Here is a 14981-nt window from a genome sequence, read left to right on the forward strand (position 1 = left end):
TGCATCAGAACACAGAAGAATATACAGGACAGAGCATGACAGTGACAGCTTAGGGAATTATATATGGTTCAAACAGATAAAGATCCTTGGTATATTATGGAAAATAGAAGTAAAAGTGGACTGGTCAATGGAAAGAAGAGATTTCTTTTCCAGATAAACAAGGGAAAAGGATTGAAAAATGTCTAAATGTAGCTCAACTTGGCACCAACAAACCTGCTCTCTCTTTCCAGTTTCAGCCAACATGCTAGCTAACATTCTCCAATAAATAAGGCACTATGATGAGCCCAAAGGCAGGAAAGGCATACGTGTGATGTGTGTGTGTGTGATGTGTATGTGTGTGCGTGTGTGTGTTTGCATGTGTTTATGTGTGTGAATAATCTGAATAAGTGGACCACAACTGATGACAAACTTTCACATTTTTATATCGTGCATAAATACTTATTCATCTTAAATCACTCTTAAGATATTTCTATTAATAAACAATGACATTTATTACTGGGAATTTAAAAAAAAAAAAAAAAGATGTCAAGGCACTTGACACCTGGAACTAACATGACACGAACATTTAACAGTTAAAGCGAAACACAGCTTGTGACAAAAAAAGATAAACTCAAACGTATGATGTGCTATTTGGTAACCTTTTTTTGTTAAACTACGGGGAGAGAGCTGGACGACGCTGCGTCACACGGACAGACCGGTTTGACTGTATATGTGTCACATGTTGGAAAAGTGCTGCCCAGCACCCTTCCAACATGCTTGTCGATGACAGACTATGTAGTTATCAAGTGCAATAATGAATATCATCCCTTCCCACATGTTGATACGGCTGTGTGCATAAGGACAGAAAGCTGTGCTTCTGTTAAGGCATGAATTCTTATAAGCACTGCTAAAAAAAAACATCAAACTTGAAAAAAGCAAAAGTGGATGAGATTAACATGGTACTAATTAAGGCAGTTTTGATGCCGACGAATATTAAGCGCCAGTCCGTTCTCTTTGGAAGATGCCTAATGTTTGGCACCACAAGTAAAGACCACAAAGGTTAACTGTGAGATCTGGAAGCAGGTAAAAATCAAGCTGCAGCACATTGCAAAGAATCAAACTTCTCTTCACTCTCTTTGTCAGCGATAGTGAGAGGATAGTGTTTGTTAATGAGGCAAAAAAAACAAAAAACAGTCCATTTGGCCGCCAAAAGTCACTGAAAATAAAGTCCCTTTGGCAGGCTTTTAAGTTTCTATCCCACCTGTGAGGAGGTGATGGATGGAGTGGAGGGCTGGAGTGGTGGGAAGACTGTCAATGATGGTCAAAGTCTCATACCAAATGAATTTACACCCAGTTGAGGGTCAACTGCAGGTGTGGCAGGTGTGGCGTCTACATCTCATGGGCGGCAAGATGATGTTCTGGGATACCGTTGGCGTGAGCCACCACCGTGTTATTCTCATTGAGGCGCCTCACGCGATACATTTCATAGTGGATGCTGCTGGTGATGTCCTTAATGTTCTGCATATGGGTCCTGAAAGAAACACACATATACACAGCCATAAGAAACCAGCAGAAGAGACAGACAAACCTCCACACTTTATGATAATATCTTAAGTTGACCTTCACTAAAAGGATGTTTGAGCTTAACTGTCACTTCACACAACTAGTTTGTGGCGCACTAATTGAACTTTCTTGTGTCATCAATCAAAACGTATGCAAATTAGCATTCAAAGTGGAGCATTTTTACATCATAAAACATGTTTAGAGGGGATCTTCACACACACACACACGAAAACAGAAAGAGACAAAATTCCCTCACCTGATGAGGAGATCCCGTAAATAGGCAAACTCACAGTGAGCTATGTTCTCGACTAAAGGAGGGAGAGATGTTAGGAGTTATTATCAGAAATTAATGACAGTGATCTAAAACACAGCACAGTGACAGTAGGTGTGAAAACAGTACCGACAAACAGTATGCCAGCTGTGAGCTGTCTGGTTGCTGTTAAACTTTCTTAAGAGTCCACTAGGTGGAGTCAGTGATCTCAGTGTGATGTCCTTGTTGACACAGTAATGTCGTCTCAAAACTCAAGATGCCATCACCCAGAGCTGATCTCTGTTGCTAACTTCATCTACACAGAGTCCCTCTGAAGAGACAAAAGCCTGTGTGCTCAAAGACATGCTGCCAGATGTAGATGTATGTGTGTGTCAGCACTGCACACTCTGGAGGAAATGAAACTTCCTTAATGAGACACTTGATAGAGGGGTGGAGTGGATAACATAATTAAATATTGAAAGACAAATCCCGCAGTGTAACGTTGTACACTACTAGCACACTACTGGCCGACTGATAAAGCTCAATGAGTTGCACTCCTCAAAACAAAGACTAGATTTCACTAGATTTTATAAACTGGAAAAATCTACACTCAGAGAGTTTTTCCCCTCTGCAAGCATCCAGTGTTTTTTTTCCACAATCGGGGATGTGTGGGCTGGAGGGAACTAAATAAATAAATCAGGCCTCTTCAGACAGACTGTGTCTGCTGGAGGCCCGAGCCAGCTGCATGGCACACGACAAGAGTCTGAAAACTGAATGGAGCATTGTTTTATTGACTGACAGCGTCACTGAGGTCTTTACCATCTCTTTATTGTCTTTTCTTCACAGCAAAACAACTTCCTCTTTAGTTATATATGCACATTGGCGGATTGTGTCACAGCGTGTCTCTCAAAGCAAATTTAAATAGAAGAACAAAAAAGGGACTGAAATGGGAGAGAAGAAAGGGAAAGAGTTATACCTTCAATGGTTCCCCACTTGGTTTTCCTCCCCAGCAGCCTCCTGCCATTGACCTGGTACTCCTGGTCACTGCCCACCACGGCAAATGGGATCATCTCCTGCACACAGGTTAAAGGTCAACAGACAATGGAGTCAAAAATGAAATAAAAAATGACTCTGAATCGATTAAGGAAGACACTGCTGTGTGGAAAGGCATACCTAAGCCTCAGACGTCTATCTATTAGGGACAGTGCTCTGAAATGACCCCTTACCCTGATCTTCTCGTTGATCATCCTGTCCTCAGCGTCCTCATCAAATTCTTTCTGAGGGTACACGTCGATCCCGTTGGCTCGCAGCTCTTCCCTGATCTGGTGAGGTAGGAAGTAAAACTTTTAACTACATTACAGTTTTAAATGATACATGCTAAGGCCCTTTAATTGCAGGAGTAATTAGACAGACCTGCTTGATGCAGCCTTGAGAGAGACATCAAATAAATCTAAATCTGTACAATGTACAGATTAAGGCAGTATTAGCACTAATCTGTCTCCTAATCTACCCCAAAGTTGCGGCTTAGGCATTAATTGCCCTCTGTGTACAAACAACACAGAAAACCTCACAAGATGCATGCACACATCCAGTCTGCTATGCACAAACACAAAGACAAAAGACACACACACACAAAGCAGGGGGAGTTTAACCTCCTCATTGCTAATGAGAGGAGGGGAAATCCTGAGATCCTTGAAGACATTGCCAATAAAAATATACAAATGAACGGCTGCAGCCTTATTAACTGTGTGGAGGAAGTATGGAAAGTAAAGAGAGTGGGAAAGAAAAGACAGAGATGCTCTTGAGCTCTTGCTGGAAAGTAGCCATGTTTTCTGACTATCCAGCGAGCGAGGAGAGCACAAGAGAGAACCACCGAAGGAAACCACAGGAACTTATCCGATCTCCAGTTACTGCACCACAAACATGAAAAAATGCAAGCATGGAGTCAGAGAAAGAAAGAGGATGTTTCTGGATTTCATGCGAGAAAAAGGAAAAAAAAAAGAGATTTAAAAAAAAAAAAAAAAAGGCCAGAAAGTTGTTACCTTCTTTTTGAAGAAGTCCCTCTCCTCCAGGGTGAGTGTATCTGCTTTGGCAATGACTGGGACGATGTTGACCACCTTACTGAGACGTCTCATGAATTCTACATCAAGAGGACGCAGACTGAGAAAGAAAGAGAAAAAGAGAGGAGAAGAGAAGCATCAGACGTGAAAACAACTCAATTGAATCAGGCGTAACACACAACTCTTCCACCAGAGGGCAGATGTTCCTTACAACTCCCTCAGATTGGTTGGATTGTACCTGCTAACATACAGTACTTAAAGTTGCAACTCTTGCTCATCATACTGTGTGTGAAAAGCTGCTTAATGAGGTTGAGAGGAATTGTGGTCAGTTTGAGGAGCTTAGGCTTCCCCTGCAGTCAGGCAGTGATAACAAAAGAGCCTGACTAACAACGCTGCAGGATTGCCGTTTGTGAACAAGTAGTCTCGTGCTCTTCTGCAAGAGCACTCGGAAGAAGACAAAAATTGATTGCATGCTCTCAGACAACCACACAGACTCTCTGTCTCTCTCGTCCTTCCTGCCTCTCTCCCCCCACCCCCTTTAGACTTTTTAAGGCGAACCCTGAGCAGCTGCTGGCCAGCCCATGTGACATCTGCAGCATTGGATCGACATGAAACGTTGCTGAATGGGGCACAGAGACAGGGGGCCATTTCACACCAGTCCCCTGCCTGAGCAAAGACAGCCCATGACACACAAGTGCAGCACTTGAATGGTGCTCTTATGATCAACTGTGTGTGTTTAAGCGAGGCTGACAATCTACAGCTGCGCAACTTTTTCCCCAAGACCGGGCACTGCACTCGACTAGAGTTACACTAATGCAAAAGCTATAAAATGAACAATGAATCTATCACTCGATGGATACTTAGGACTGTGTCCACCCTCCTGTCTAATTTCTTCTGCTAGTCTACTCTGAACAATGAGAGGCTCAACCAACACGGATGCCGTTCGATCAGAGCCAGATGTGTGACTGTAAGAGATCCAGGAAGAGAAACTTGGGACATTGTGCTGCTTCAGGGCCTGGCGAGAGCAGCCTATCTTTCCAGTGTGTGTGTGTGTGTGTGTGTGTGTGTGTGTGTGTGTGTGTGGCGGACTGCTGCATCGTGCTGAGCGGAAATGTGTGGGAACATGTGTGTGTGTGTCCAATATTAGGGGTAAGAAAACAGAGAGATGTTTTACATTGTTCCACAATGAAATAAAAGTCTGTATCAATATGTGATCTGTTAACACATGCTCACCAGGCTGTTGTTCCCATTGATTTTATTGTATTTTTTACTTAAGGGCAAAGTCAACTCTAGTTATTATTTAATAACCAAAGTCATTTGTTTTAAATGTTTTTTGGGGGAAAATATGCTTCCAAGAGTTTGATGAGCAGATTGATACCACCCTCATATCACAAAACATGAAGCTACTGCCAGCAGCTGGCTAACTTAAAAGTCACAGGAGGAAAGAGCTGAAGCCTGGCTCTGTCAAACATTTTTACACTTTGGTTATTGTTCAGGTTAAACAAGGATACAATGTGTTAATTATTAAACTTTACTGCAGCACTCGTATAGTGAGCAGACTGTGTTTCCTTTGGACAGAGGCAGGATAACATTAACATTAATGGTATCCTGAGCGAGTGGGTCCCCGATTTGTTTATGTCACACATGCATGCACCCTGCACACGGGTGCAACACACAATGTAAATATAACCTTAAGTAAACTCCAAAGAGTACTTCTAAGGTAGTCCACTTCTTCTTTACCGTACAGACATGAGCTCTCATCCAACTCTTGGAAAGATAGTGATTAAGTTTCCGAATGTTTCCCTTAAGTGTCCAACATCTTGTGTTGGTTCTCATCTGAGTGAAACTGATGGCAGAATTGATATTGTTTTAGTCTTGTTGTGCTGAGTTGAATAAATATTCAGACTTTCTTCGCCTTGTGTGCATGTTTTTTTTTTTTTGTATGTGCTCATGTGTCCATATTTAACCATGTTTGAACCCGTCCTTACCAGTGTCCGGTCGGGGGGATGAAGTATATGCAGCAGTGGACTCTGGAGTCGGGAATCCTTTTCTTCCTGTTGATGTTGATCTCCTCCTGCAGGTACGCCTCGTACTGGTCATTAATGAACTTCATGATGGGCTGCCAGCTAGACCATGGTAAAGATGAAGTGCAGGAATGATGAGGAAGGAGTGGAGATGGACAGATATAAGAGGACAGGAGATGTAGAGTGACAGGAACAGGAAAGAAAAGTAAAGGGAGGGTTACAGTCTGGTTAGACACAATTTAAATCTCACTGCTCTTTATATAGTCATTACAATGTTAATACCAGTACCAGTTCTCGTTGTTGATCTGGTCTCCAAAACCTGGTGTGTCAATGACTGTCAGCTTCATTCTCACTCCCTTCTCCTCAATATCTGCACACAAAGAAAGAGACACAAGGTCAACCAGCACATTGTGAACTTTATAAAACTACTGAACCAGATGTCAATAATGTAACTTTAATTCTGCAGTTGCACTTCCTATTTCTCGCCTGAAATGTATTTAGAAACTGACTTGTGGGGATAATTGGTGATTTAAGGTAGGGTTAAGAATACAATATGTTCAGACATCATTTCAGCCGTGATTACAGTAGTTAAAGGGAATAGAGTAGAATTAAAGAAAAGAAGGACTAAGAGTAGAGAGAATAAATGATGATGGTACTGTAAATGTTTGGAGTCGTAAGTACATAAGGTAAGAGAATGAAGTAGTATGGAAGGAGTGTATTTTGGCTGACAGACCTACAGATAAAGACAGACAGAAAACAGAAGAGGCACAGGGAAGATTCGCAGGGTTCAAGAGTTCCATACCGTGACTGATGGACTTTATTTCGATTGTTTTGGGGATCTTCTCCTGGGCTGTCGCCAGCACCGACTTACGGCTGACTTTAGACTTGAACAGCGTGTTCATCAGAGTGGACTTTCCCAGGCCACTCTGTCCTGTAAGCAAAAACGCAGTCAGAGAGGCAGACAGTGAGAAAGACACACAAACACATGTCAAGATGCAGGTACCCAACGATCTACACACTGTAACACTGGTGCCATAACAAACCCAAACAAGATTCAATGGTTATTTTCCAGGACAGGACTGCAGACTAAAGCAGTGACATGGTGCAGGTGTCGGTCTGTGCAAACACTGCCAACAAAGCCATTGGTACGCATGAATACAACCTAAACACATCATCAATAAGACAGTTTGGATCCCTATGTATACATTTGGATTACTGTGCAAAGGGTGACCAGAAATAAAGAATCCTCCATATATTGTAATGGAATATGCCCCAACAGGCACATCGAAAATACTAGATTACTGTTTTTAATTCTGGGTGAACCATCAAAAATGAAAGGACATCAACTTGCCTTAATTTCATTATTTAAACATGATCACATGAATTGTCGCTGCTTTCTTGTAAAGACCTGATAATTGTGAGATCATGTTGCAGTTGGCTGATAAAACACTCCCCACCTAGATAAGATGGAATGAGGGCATCTTCAGTGTAGAAGCCGATGATACTCCTTATCTGTGAGTCACTGTTTACTGTCTGTTTATATGGATGGGACCATCTGTGACCCCTGCCCAGGCTAACATCACTGGGGGTTAATGAAGAGGAGTTTGGAGGGGCCCACTGGGCTGAACATTCTCAGTTCAACTTCAGGTTAAGTCAGCATAGAGACCTTTACTAATTTATCATGACGCACGCTCAGCAGCGCACGTTATGTACAACCAGTGAGGAAGCTAACAGCTGCAGATTATAATGGAGAAACTTCATACTTGAGTCTCAAGTTTAAGGCCTGATCATCACTATCATCAGTTTCTGTAACAGCTGTATTTCCCAAAGTGTTTCGGTCCAACATTCTCCCACTAACAACCATCACTAACAGTAATGTGGTGCCAAAGTCCCACGCTGCCTTCTGTAGTACGTCATAGAAGAGCAGATTTTGTTTAAAACTGGGATAAAATAAATCTGGTGACCAGATTTTTTTGAAATGATGAGGGCCAGATAAAAAATCATCAGTGAATGATGGATAATAATAAACTAAATAACTTACTTTTGCACTCAATTGAAGTAAAATTTAAAAAAGGAGCTTCATTCCTTCCTGTGCGGCAATATAATTTCAACTGCATGCAAAAACCACATGGAAACCAGGTCTGTTTAGTTTTGTTTACCATTGCCCCACAGTGCATTCTGAACCCCGAGGCCGCTTCTTAAACAAGCTTTTTTTTATTTGAGCATGAAACATAGACCAGCTGGCGCGACATCACTCACAGGAGACATGCAGTAGGTAAGTGGCATCGGTTTTATAGTAGCATGTCTACTGTTGAGATATGTGTGTGTGTGTGGCAATCTGTTTTAAAAAGGGTGTCTGATCACAGTGATGAGCGCTTAGTGAAAAAGAGAGTTTTAAGTTCTGCTGTGTGTGACTGCTTATTAAAAATAAGTTTGAGGCCTTCATTTTCTGTCAGAAGGTGATGAGAGAGAACACCTGAATAACAGGACACATTTTATAACAGCAGACTCAAGATGTCTGGAGATAAACACACTTCAGGTGTAATGGTGAAAAGTATCAGTTGATGTAAAAAAGACTTCAGAGTCTGTACTTGATGACAAGACTCGGAGAATGAGAAAATCATCTTCATGTATGTAGTATTTTATGACGCATGCAGCCTCGGATTTTGTCAGTACAATTTGTGAAACATGCAGACGTGCATTAACAACCATCCATAAGCAAAAATCCCAACATTTAATTCATATTTAATTAGTTCTCATGGAGAAAGATTTCTAATGCTGAACATGCATGTCCTTTGGTGTGTGCAAGAGGGGTAAGCACCCAAAAATTTGCACCCAGAATTTCAGTTTACCTAATACAACATGTGCTACTTACCCACAACCATAATGTTGAGCTCAAACCCTTGCTTCATAGCCTTCCTCCTCATCTGCTCCAGAATGGCATCGATGCCCACATAACTGAAATCCACCACAGGGCCACCGGCCTTCTCCCCGTACAGGGCACCCACTGCTGGGGACACCATAGTATCCGTCACCACCGCCTCAGACATGGCACTGCTGCTGTAGCTGGGAATCACCTCTGGCCCTGTTTGAGAAAGAGAAAGGAAAAGTAAGAAGGTTAGAGATGATGAGATTGGTGTGATTGTAAGGGATAAAGGGTATGACGGGAATGGGGGTGGAGAGATCAGTTTACATTTAATCATTCAGCTGATGCCAAAGCGACTTTCAGAGAAGGGAACAATCAAGGTACAGTGCGATAAGAAAGCAATTCTTAAAAGGGTAGATTTAGCATTAGTTGTTGGTAGTGCTAGCAGAGAAGGTACTCTCTGAAGAGCTGGGTCTTTTGTCAAGTCTGGATTGCCTTGAACGAACAGGTGGGAGAGCCAGGCGTCGTTCAGTGCAGTGGTCGTGAGGGAACATATGCCTGTATAAGGGTGTTCAGGTAGATGGGTGCAATACTGGAGACAACTTTGTAGGCAAGCATGATAAAATAGCACTGGTGAGAATATGAAAAACTGGTAACGTAAGTAAGATGAGGATGCATGACAGAGTATGATAACATCGACACAACAAAAAGAACTCCAAAAATGTGAGATTATTAAGTGCACACCAGTTGAACAAGAAACATCTTAATCGTACTAAACTGAGGTTGCACAAAAATCTAAACCAGCTTTACCACACTTTGAGTAAAATGTTTATTTGCTTTCTGATTGGACATGGATTTTGTTGCCTCTACACAGAGCCAGGCTAGCTGTTCCCCCAGTTTTTACAGGGTAGTATCGATCTTCTCTTCTAACTCTCAGCTCTGATCAGCAAATTTTTGCTCAATGAAAATCACAATAGACACAAAAAACCTTGACGGACTTCCTCATGAGTTTTTTTGGGTTGCATCTGTTGGAGTATTGGTACCAAAGTGGCTAATAAATCTGTTTAGTTGTTTTAGTCTGCTTGTGAATCAAACACCACCTCTTAAAACTGCTCCAGACTTTCAAAACAGAGGGGATGGCTGGTCTCATGCCAACACGCACTTTTGACTTAACAGAAAACTATAAAAAAAATACACTCTGTACTAGTCAAGTAGTGCAGTTGGCAGAGGTTATCCCTGCAGTTTGTTTTGATAATGATTAGCCTAATGTCTTTCCGTGGAATGCCTACATAAATAATCAACATTTAATATATTCAATGCGCGCGCAGAAAGTGGCTGTAACTCTGCTTAACAATGTGTAAAGTCGGCGTAGGTGAGGAATCTACAGCGATCATGTTTGTGTCTGTATGTGCTGTCGTTTATGTAGCTGCTACCCCTCACAAGGCCTCCCTCGCTCTCCACAGTGCAGCGTTACTGTCCTGTTAATGTGAGAGTGGAAAAGAGGCTGAAACATGATCCACTCGCCCAGCTAGTCTGGGTCACACACACACACACAGAGTACATGCTTGAGTTTCATACTCGTGCGCGCTTCTTTAGATCACAAAGCTGACCCGTGGGCACATGCAAGTTACAAGTGCATGAAAACAAGAACACATACATACACCATACATTAAACATCTGTAGGATTCCAGCTCAGGCACAGATTTTACTCCATGACACTTGGCCTGCCACAAAGAGAAGAAGTCCAGACGGCTCAGTTCACTCCTATCACTCAACAGGGAAACGACACCACTCGCTTCAAACTGGCACCGCATTGATTAATGGAAGAAATTCAGTGGAGGAATAACACTGCTGTGGAAACTCAACACACAAGTTCATATTCAACGCTGAGTCTTACTTTTATAATGTGCCCCATTGTGTGTGTGTGTGTGTGTGTGAGTGAGTGTGTGCATGTGTCATAGAGACCCACCTATGGAAGCAGCTCTCCTGGCCTCCTTCACCACTTCCCCATCCTGTTCCAGCAGTCAGTCAGCAGCTTACTGCGACTTACTGCCCTCCACCTCTCTCCCTCTGCAACTCCCACATTCCCGTACATCTGCTCGTGTCTTTTTCTCTCAACCTCACCCTTTCCTCTCTGCACACGCTGATTTTCTCTTATCTCTCGTGTCGTCAGTTTCCCCCCCTCCAATCCATCTCTTAGTTGACTATTGTTAGTCCTTTACCATCTTCTTCCATTACGTGTGTTGTTCCTTCTTTAAACTCTCATAAAGTCACTTCTTTTGATTGTCTTCATCTCCACCCCACACAACCTTTGTGTCTTTCTATCCTCCGCTTTCTACTGTCCATGTAAATCCTCTCTTTCTTTCTTTGCCACACCAATGCTTCATTGACAGCTATACGTTGCAAACAGAGACATTGGCCAGCGGCTAGCCGACTTTGACAGGCGAGGCTGTGACAAATGAACCTCGCCTGAGGCGAGATACCAGGCAAAGCATCAAAGGGAACGGACATAAAATGAATGCGGTTAACAGACACTTGAGTAGTAGCCTCGGCGCACTCAAATATCCAGCAGCTACACCTGCAAAATGCTAACATAACACAGCCCTCCATCCTTGTCCACTGTGATGATGAGCATTGCTCAGTATTTCACTTTAAACAAATAATCAGCTGATAATGAAAAAACTGTTTTGATACTTAGTCATGGCTAAAAAAAAAAAAAACCCTCCCTGCATCTAAGTTTAAAGTCTGTATAAAGTAAGAATAAATATCTGTGCTGAGACAAGTTTATGAAATTAGGTGTCAAAATCAGGTAACAACAATGTGTGTATGCGCCGAAGCCATACTCGCTCATTGGAGCAGTCAAGCAGCAATTTTGAAGTGACTGAAACGTGTCAGATGAGTTCAGAGAATGACGTGACTAACTTTGAAACACTCTGAGCGAGATGAATTCATCTCCATCTCTCTGCTAGGGGTGCAGGTGTACACTCAGGGTGTTTTAAAAGAAATCCTTATCTTTATACGGACTTTATAAGTGACTCTGATCTGGCCCCTGAACTCTGGTCAGTATTTGAATTGAAAGATTTAGGTGCACAAACCAATGCAGTACCTGTATTTGATGAGGTTTTCTCCTGAAGTAAGAGTCTCATTTCCTTGTTTAAGTATAAGGTACTGAGAACAATGCTACCCACACATCTATTGTGTTCACAAGCTGTCTGTTCTGTTTAACAAATAGTAAACATGCACGATCTCCTGATGAGGATGGAAAAATACTAACAGCACCAAAACAGAGCGAGAAAGATAGTGTAGTCGATCCTGCATCTTAACAAGCTGGTTTCCAAGACAGAAGCAGCAAGACTCTTCGGCGCATCGTTAACTGTGCTTCATGAATGCACGCCACCCCCTTTTGCCCAAGTCACAGTAGACTGTAAACTACTTGGCAAACACACAACACACACAAAAGGAACACAAAGTCCTGGACTCTGTTTCACTGTGGGAAACCCAGCTCTGCCAAACAATCTAAATAAATCGCATTGATTGCAGGTAGTAAACTGTTTTAAACTACGAATCCCACAATGGAGTGATGTTGATATAAAAATGCCAAGCTGTAAGTGAAGCGTACTGTGTCAATTCGCAGAGTTGCCTATTGTAAATCATCGGGATAAACCGACCATTTATCAGACGGAGGCATTCATACTTTCAGCTCTTCCATTATGTCCTGCCAAAGTCCTCCAGACTTATAATGGTTCTTACCCAGTAAACAGGTGTCAGGAGAGAGCCGCTTGGAGCATGAACCCATAAATGTTAAGACATTTGACCTCCACATGAAAAATGTCCCAACCTTACCAGAAAGAGGCCAGTCAAAACATTGGCCTCACTGAGAAACTCCAGGTTCATGCCAGGTGAAAAAAGGGGATGAGAACACACCACATAACTGTTTGGCGAATGGTCTCACATGAATGATGTGGTCTGGTACATAAAACAAACTAGATCATACTTTACTTTGTTAAATAAGCCTCTTTTAGGCACATGTCAACTGACCTGGCTTCAATGTTTCACCAGCAGTTCATGAAATATTATGCTAAACTGTGTTTAAGGTGACTGTCATTCTGACTGATTACTAGAGCAGGACTATTAGGATATTTGTTCATTGGGTAGGTTTTTAATTTTGGGATTTGGATATTCATTTTAGTTTTTCTTTTTTTTGCTAAACATGTGAATGAATGTGGTGGATCCATCATATTGGGCGTTCACGGAGTATGTTTTCTGTCCTCAGTCTGGATAAGAGTAGGTATGTTTGCTCAAAAGATGCTTTGTCTCGTAATGTTTGTGCCACTCAACATTCCCCCTTTTAATAATGGTCACGGCCTCAGATGAGACATACTGGTTTTGAACTGCCCGTGGGAAGAAATGAACACATAAGAGTCTTGATTAAAAGCTCTGTTTTCACTGTCTGCAGTCTAGTCGACTCATTTAGATATCTGTAACCCTGCTGGTGACGTATACAAAAACCTGCTTCCTCAGCAAGAGAGCTGACAGGGTGTGGATACATGCTCTACTCACTGGATTGAAGTATGCTCTGACGGGAAAAAGTGGGACGTCATCTATTTCTGTGCACCAATCACACTCACATAAGCAACATTTGAATCAAACGTGATGATAGGTGTGGGGTTGTTTACTTGTCCTGCCATCACTGTCAGTCAAATGAGGATAATTATTTCAGGGCTTTAATACTGATTGTTGCTTATTTAGTCATAAGTCTTTTATGCTGCCAAGAAACACTTAAGATTTAAAACCATGAGGCTATAAATCACCTCACAATGTTTTAAGCATCAACAACCTTTGCCATATATCATTGATTTAAGAGTGATTTATCCCTCGCCTCTACTTTCTAAAAAGGTTTTCCCCTGTATCAGGTCCAGTTATAGGGTTGGCATGAGTCTGTAAGAAAGCAAAATTAATTTTAGAAATTGGAAAGCAGAGAATGACTCATTGGGCTTGCTGTGACTCTGTTTTCAATTACAGGCACTAAAGAATTATTTTTTTTTTCTTGCTTCCAGCAGCATCGGATTACTTTGCTTTTTGTAAATATGGCCAACAGTTTTCTATCCCACAAAGCGTTTTGGAGGGGAGAAAAGAGGAAAAGATGAGTACAAGGAGAAGAAACGAACATAAGTCAAAGTTGCAACAAAAATAAAAAAAGAACAAGTACAAGAAGGAGTGCGGGAGGAGGAGTGTGGGGGTAAGCGTGAGATAAAGAAGACCAGCAAAAAGGAAGGGGACGATTGACTAAGGGGAGGTAAAAAAAAAAGATAAGGTCAGGAAAAAAAGAGAACAGAAGAAGGACTGTGGAATGAAGGAGGAGGAGGAGGAGGAGGGGGAGAAAAATTTAAAAAGAAAACTGTGGAGAAAAGCGTTTGGGATTTATTCCACTTTTGTGCCATTCCTCACTAACTGCACACAGGCCTCCAAACACAAGCGCAGGGATGTAAATACAGTTGAAACCAGCTAAACATGTCCCTGTTCGTTGTCTTTTCGAAGCCACTGAAACTATGAAGAACACTGTGACTGTGTCGTCTATGTTTAGTGGAGATGTGGTCAAAACCACTGAGCCGTGCTTCAGCTGTCCAGGGTGTTGATCTTGACAGCGTGGCGAGCGGGTCAGAGGTCATGTTCCCAGTTTAGGTTGGAAAAAGAATTGCGATGAGGTTAGTCCCTCTATGACAAACCAGTGGTTTGACCTTCTGTACAAACTGACCTGAATCACAAGAGAGGAATCCAGAGAAAATGACTGGAAACTTGGACCGAGAGAAGTTCACTTACTGGATCCTTAAAACTTTCATTCTACAAACTCTATTTATTTAGACACTTTAAAGACTGTGGTACAGTATATAGACAGTACCAACTGTTTTCCACTATTTTAATGAGCCATGAGATGCAAAAGTATTGTTTTCTTTACCAGTACTCTGCCTTAAGCAAAATTAAACAACAGTGTGTAAACACTCCCAAAAAGATGAGTCATCAAGATGAGTCAGACCATTGTGATTATTAGAGAGAAGTAAATTTATTTATTATTGTAATCCCTTTTGTTAATATTGGAAAGAAAATATATACAACTGTATCATTGTTTTTCTTACCAATACCAGATTTTGTGAGTGAGAACACTAATGAAATGCTAATGAAATGGATCGACTATCATTTTTGCAAATCAACGTAGCCCTATATTATACTGTATTCATCCT

At 41.8% G+C, this 14981-nt stretch overlaps 1 protein-coding gene across 6 annotated transcripts in view; it reads right to left on the bottom strand.

Moving 5' to 3' along the window:
• Window positions 1-416: 416 nt before the first annotated feature.
• LOC104929807 (septin-9) overlaps window positions 417-14981 on the bottom strand; it is a 95232-nt gene continuing 80667 nt past the window's right edge. For 5 of the 6 annotated variants that reach the window (XM_010744419.3, XM_010744420.3, XM_019261886.2 and 2 more), the window contains 9 exons: window positions 8752-8961; window positions 6679-6807; window positions 6165-6246; window positions 5841-5978; window positions 3835-3952; window positions 3019-3114; window positions 2769-2865; window positions 1799-1850; window positions 417-1510 (listed from right to left, as the gene is read on the bottom strand). In XM_010744419.3, the coding sequence (XP_010742721.2) occupies window positions 1369-1510; window positions 1799-1850; window positions 2769-2865; window positions 3019-3114; window positions 3835-3952; window positions 5841-5978; window positions 6165-6246; window positions 6679-6807; window positions 8752-8961 (1064 nt within the window). In that variant the 3' untranslated portion in view covers window positions 417-1368. Of the gene's footprint in view, window positions 1511-1798; window positions 1851-2768; window positions 2866-3018; window positions 3115-3834; window positions 3953-5840; window positions 5979-6164; window positions 6247-6678; window positions 6808-8751; window positions 8962-10711; window positions 10732-14981 lie in introns of those variants that run through there. The other variant, XM_019261887.2, reaches the window with a different exon arrangement.

Source organism: Larimichthys crocea, chromosome XII, assembly GCF_000972845.2.
Source record: "Larimichthys crocea isolate SSNF chromosome XII, L_crocea_2.0, whole genome shotgun sequence".
NCBI classification, from domain to species: Eukaryota; Metazoa; Chordata; class Actinopteri; family Sciaenidae; genus Larimichthys; species Larimichthys crocea.